The sequence below is a fragment of the Grammomys surdaster genome, unplaced genomic scaffold (genome assembly GCF_004785775.1).
Source record: "Grammomys surdaster isolate TR1022 unplaced genomic scaffold, NIH_TR_1.0 126546, whole genome shotgun sequence".
Classification (NCBI taxonomy): domain Eukaryota; kingdom Metazoa; phylum Chordata; class Mammalia; order Rodentia; family Muridae; genus Grammomys; species Grammomys surdaster.
In genome coordinates this window covers 16,588,592-16,594,591 of record NW_021621338.1, presented here as the reverse complement: position 1 = coordinate 16,594,591, position 6,000 = coordinate 16,588,592, and the positions used below count along the sequence as shown (strand labels likewise).

The 6,000-nt window shown below is 40.9% G+C and overlaps 1 protein-coding gene across 11 annotated transcripts in view; it reads right to left on the bottom strand.

The window, feature by feature from the left end:
• Nucleotides 1–642: 642 nt before the first annotated feature.
• Nucleotides 643–6,000, bottom strand: part of Cadps (calcium dependent secretion activator) — a 434,854-nt gene continuing 429,496 nt past the window's right edge. For 4 of the 11 annotated variants that reach the window (XM_028760516.1, XM_028760514.1, XM_028760522.1 and 1 more), the window contains 2 exons: nt 4,618–4,722; nt 650–1,879 (listed from right to left, as the gene is read on the bottom strand). In XM_028760516.1, the coding sequence (XP_028616349.1) occupies nt 1,700–1,879; nt 4,618–4,722 (285 nt within the window). In that variant the 3' untranslated portion in view covers nt 650–1,699. Of the gene's footprint in view, nt 1,880–4,617; nt 4,723–6,000 lie in introns of all 11 variants that reach the window. The other 7 variants (XM_028760517.1, XM_028760521.1, XM_028760519.1 and 4 more) reach the window with 3 other exon arrangements.

Here is a 6,000-nt window from a genome sequence, read left to right as displayed (position 1 = left end):
TGCAGACCTGAAGAGGTAAACAGTGGGCGTGTGCCCTCTGGAGAGCTGCTCTGTTGAGAACAACTGGCAACCATTCTACCCTGTTCCCTTGGAAAAGCAGTCATTTCCGCTAAGTCTTAGTCCCAAAGAGAGGTCAGCCTAGTTTGTGACAGACACAAACAAAGCAAACAAGGGGACACATTTAATTTCTTTCAGACCTAGGTGATTATATAGTTGACAGGAGCTGGGGAGAGAGAAGAGTGCTCCATGTCTTAGAGTATCTTGAAGAAAAAGGCTTTAACAAATATATAAGAATCATATATAATTGGCACACACTTTGTTTGAATGCAAACACTGCTGTTAAAGTGGTGCTTAAAAACAGTTTGTTGGCCTTCTCTCCATACAGGAGAAACATTCCTCTCGTTTACACGACTCACTTGCTTAGCAAACCCTTATTTATCCTAGGATGCAAAGCATAATCTGCCCAACATCAGATCCTGAATTAGTGGAGTGTGAATTAATGGAATTCGAGGTGGCCTCTCTTCAACAACAGTGTCAAGAACGCTCTAGAAAATTACCTCTGCCCCCCTCTCTGTTTCTTCCGGCCTCTTATGCGTCAGTGGGCTTTCAAAGGAGATGGAAGAAGATGGGCTCACACACACATTCTTAGGACGTTTGAATAATTATTTATTGAGAAGCCACAGTTTCCCACACTTTTACAACTGTAGGCTTTTATATAAGGCAAAAAGCAAGATGGATCCACTACTTTCCACAGAAAGAAACAGCTCTACAGCGGACCCCAGGGTCGCTCAGTTACAGATCAAAGTGCAATGTACATGACAGATATAAAAAACAGCGTGGAACAAAATAATTGAAATTATGGTTACAGTCTACTGGAGGAAATATCCATATCTTATTATAAATACATTTATAGTCTAGGGTTGTTCATTTCAATAAGTTTTTTTTTTACATATACAGTTATTGAAACAGAAAAGCAAAATGTGACATTTAATAGGATAAACTTTCACAGAAGACAGTTGGTCTGAACCTTGCTCAATGCTACGTCTTGATCACATGGCCCCCTTGCCATGAAAATTAAGATAATTAATCCATTGATATGTAACTTTTTTGGTGGGGGAAACTACGTGGATAAATGCAAAGCTGCGTTTGCCAGGACACAAAGGGTCCATTGCTTTCAGTTTTAGGGGATGAGAAAAGTTCACATTGGCTGTTGGAAACACGCCTTTTTTTCCCTTCCCATAAACAAGAACAAAACGAAAACCAAAACCAAGCAGATCTATGCGCTTAAATTAATTTATTTATGTACTACTTTATATACCTGGTATCCACATCCATGAAACAGAGCCATGGAAACACACTTGCTCCATATCCTCTTCCCATCAGTGTATGCATAGTACAGGATAAAGCATCGTTGTGTTCTGCTAACAAAAGGGACACACCTAGCAGCTGAACTATGTATTCTCTCCATGAATGGTGTTTAAGAATGGTGTTCCATATTGCTTGTAAACATATAGACACAGAAATCAGGAAACCATTTGCTAATCTTGGTACCACACAGCTAAAATGGTAATTGTATTGGTGAACATCTCATGGGCATGGTGGTTGACAGAAAATTCCCTAATGGGGTTAACTAACAGACTAAAGACATGCATTGATTACAGGACTCCATCCTGGCGGACTCTTGGACCCAGAGAATGGTCTAATCATCTTCTTCATCTTCCTCATCGCTGTCCTTCATGCTGATACCTTGTAAGCCCCCACCCTCACTCACTGATGCCGTGGCTTCCTCCACAGTGAGACGGTTTCGGATGGTCTCATAGGTCTTGCTGTTTAAGGTGGAATCCAGGACCCCTTGCAATCGGAAATCTCTATAGGTTTTCTATGGAAACAAAAGATAAAGAGGTAAGAAAGATCTCATCCCAAGGTGAGGAGGGAGAGGATGCAAAGCAGGCACAAGTGTGAGAGCCATGACTTTCAGCTAAGTGTCACATTTTATGAATTGAAAAGTAAAAGCCGCCCCATTCAGATTTCACTTGGACTGAGAACCAAGACTCAACCGAATGACAGAAAACGAGAAGCCGTGGCAGGATAAACTGTGTTAGATGAGACAAAGCAAAGAACAGAAGCTTGTGTTTATTCAGATCCACAAAGGGAAATGTTCCATGGTTGTTTGCCTCCTCCCCCGGTCTACTTCTTTTCTTAGGTTATTATAACAATATGATCAACAGGATAAAGGGCCCTAACATACACATAATGAATGTATCAATTGATTATGGTATTTTGTGATTTCTGTTGCAGTCTGGTCTTTAGGATTTTTGCCTGTTATAATTGCGTGAGCCACGTCCCTCTGTCTCATCCACAAGATAGACATATGCATGTTGGTATATGAAACCTATTACAGGCAGCCACAGTGATGGGCAAGCTGGAGCGCTAATGCCTCATCAATATGTTGCAGGCATGTGACTCAGATCTCGTCTCCTTGGGAAATATCTGTATCCATTTCGTTCACAACTTTATGTTCTCAGGGAAGAAATCTGGCTCTTTTTCAAGAATAATGGCTGGTATTGCAGTATCACAAGCTCCTTCTTTGTTCCTTGAGGCAATTTCTCTCGGATTTCTTTAGGTAGTCCAAGGACTGTTTCCTGGAACCTCCTTGGCGTTAATTGAACATGACCAGAAGCATCTGGCTGTTGTCTGGTTCATTTTTTAAAATGGTCTTTCTGATTACAAGCTTTTTCATCACACTGCATGTCATTTCAGTGGCTAAGTCTCTACTCTTTCACCTGTTGATGCAGGAAACTTCATAAAGGGGTGAGAGACAGAATGGAAACGTATTTCAACATGACTCCCACATTATTTGTATTTTTAATATTTGTTCATCTAATGCAGTTACGGGATCAATAATCCCAGGGTCAATCCAATTTTAAAGTCACAGGTTGTCGTGACTATGGAGTTTATCAGCAAATGCAGTTTGGTTCTATGAAGCCCGTGGATTTAGCCACTCAGATCTGAATCCTTCCCTTGTCAGTATTAAGGTTCAGGTGAAGGAGGAGTGCAGCTTTCTGGATGAGAATGAATGAATGGATGAATGGAGTGTCTGTTGAGGCAACCCTTGGGAATTTGCCCTGAGCTGCTGCTGGAGGACTCTGGCTCAGTCCACTGGGATGGAGTAGTAAGGATGAGTACCACTCTGGAGGAGGTGAAAGCTCCCTTTCTGTGGTTTGGCACTGTGTACATGTTTGTTTTTGGCAGATGGCAAAATTTAAGTCTCTTATATATTTTTATCTTCAAATACTGCTAGGTTTTAGACACAGATCTGTAAATGACAGTTATAAAAAGATAACCTGAAAATACTAAATTGTTATATTTTTCTTTTTATATCTACATGGTCAGATAAGGGTCAAATAGAAAACATCTCCTATACGCTACACACATTAAGAAAAGAAAAGAAGAAAAGAAATATGCCCGAAAAGGAATTCAGAGGGTCTGGCAGTGCTTAGTGAACTTGCCTTAAGAAACTGACTTAAAAAACAAACAAACAAGAAAATTAAGCTGAGTACACCATTCAATACAGATATTTCTTTTACAATAGCTGAAGCTCCATACTGGCTGCAACCTTCTGCTGGGTGGAGGCTTTGTGGGATCAAATGCAGATGATAATAACTCCTTAATTACACACAATGGAATGGTAATTGGGCTTTAGTCAGCACTGGGGTAGAGGAGCACCTTCAGGGGGATGGGACGAATCCAAAGGAGGCCAAGAAGCAGGGTAGGGGAGATTTTTGGCAAACTGTTAAGAGAATTCAGCTATGCTTATTACTAAAATATTTTAATGGAGATTTTTGTGCGTTGAATAGGAGTTTTGCATATGAACGTTTTTAAAATACCCTCTATGGTGAGGCATCAAATGGAAACTGAAATGATCAAAAAACGTATTTACCCCCTTCTGTGATCTTATTATTTCATGTAAACCACTGTGATTTCACGCTGAAATAATTATCATTAGTCCACGGCACACACATAAGAACAGGGGGAAAGAGCTCCTTCCAGGGTATGTTATCTCACCTTTGTGAACCCTTACGTTTGATTGTGTACACGCATTGTAAGAGAAACCACTTCAATTAACTATGAGAACAATATTGATTTGCATTCTGATAATGATCACAGAACATGTTTAGAAATAGCTTGGGGTAAATATTTCCATGAAATTAATTGTGGCAAAATTTTATTTAATTAAACCATAAATGAAATCGGTGATTTATGCAATTAACATAATAGTGCCCAAAGCAAGCTTTCAAAAGTGCAATGCAAAGAAAGGCACAAGAGTCTCTGTGACATTTTGTTCGTGGCAAATCTTTTCCTTTATAGACAAAGATACCAGCGCCTACCCCACCTTTTAAAAACCAAGCTTGCCGTTGATGTCTCAGTGAAAAATTAATCAGGCACCACAAAGGAATTTCATAGGACTTTTTTTTTTTCAATGCTGTTTGAAAAATCACCGTGTTGTGTATGTAGATGGAGATTTTTTTGTGTTGTGGAAGTTCTGCAGCTTGCCAGTGAAGTGTGTGTGTCTCAGTTAGCTACTTGCAAAGGGGAGGGGGTGCTTTGTTCCTTTACCTTTACCATCCTAATTAGCGTCTTCAGTTGGTAAATGTGAAGCTGCAGGTCCATCCGGTCGGTCAGCCAGGTGCAGATGATGTTCATGGAGCTGTTGTACCATTGCTGAAAAAGAGACAAGAGGTCTCCAGGCAACACATCATGGAGTGGCTAGAGAACAGGGTGGGGACAGGTCATCTTTGAGCACCTGCTTGATTCCGGCAGAGAGAAGAGGGTTAATCAGAACTGGAGAGAACAGATGCCATGACCATCAGATCACACAGATGAGGTGCTGGCTCAGTCTAGACTAGGGCAGTGCGGATCGGGGATTGAACCTGGGACTCTTGTACTACACATGGCACACATGGGGTCCATGTCTGAAGACTGTCTCTCGCGCTCCTGATTCTTGTCTGAAATGGACCGCTTTACTCCAGTGTGACTTGAGGCATTGTCTCCAGGGTGAGAAGAGGGATGGATGGGGTGGGGGGGGTGCCCTCACTGGCACCTAACGTTTGAGAATGACCCCCACTGGTGCAACTCTGAGAACTAAGTAGAGAGCCCTAGGAATCGACGGGTGGGTATTTATGACCATTTGTCTGACTGGGGCATTCCTACTATGGACAGCAAATGAGGATTTCTCTTTAAGGGCCAAACTGTTCTGGGCAGCGTTTAAGTGCCCTTGCATTAGCTGTGCAATCTGTTTTAATCTCAGCAGAAAAAAAATATGGAATATAAGAGGGAAAAAAACTATCTACAAATGAGCTTATTACAAGCTGTTGAAATCATACTTCCCCTTATGGGGGTTAAATTTTGCTTCTTGTCTGTGAAAAATGCTTGAAGCTGTGTCACTTTAGACTGCCACCCCTGTGGTGCAGGAAGTCTCTGGTGCAGTATAATTTTGCAGTACTGCTCATATATTCATAAATCTCACTCAGAGACATATGAACAGTGTTATGAAGTGTCAGTTTGAAAAAAAAAATCTAATCTTTTAAACTTCACCAGGTTTCATTACGCTCTGCCGCTTATACCAAACAATTTACAAATAAAATGAAAAGGTGTGGATGGACCTATACACTTATTTATGTGACATCTATATGAACTGTGCACAGGAAAGATGCAGGAAATAAGATGAAGATAAAAGAGGAGGCAGAGAACCGAGGCGATGCATACGCTCACACTCACCAGCACACAAGGCACACACACATCGCACACCAGTGGGGATTCAAAAACCATAAATAAAAACATGTTTCTGATGGTAGCTCCACCCTTTCTCACCTAAAGATCATCCAAAATCAGTTTATGCCTAACACTCACAGTTTTTCTGAAGCCTTGTTTCTGACTTAATTTCTTTAAAAAAAAAAATTAATTTGGGGTTTTACTTGCAAGGTAGAACTGCCAAGTTTC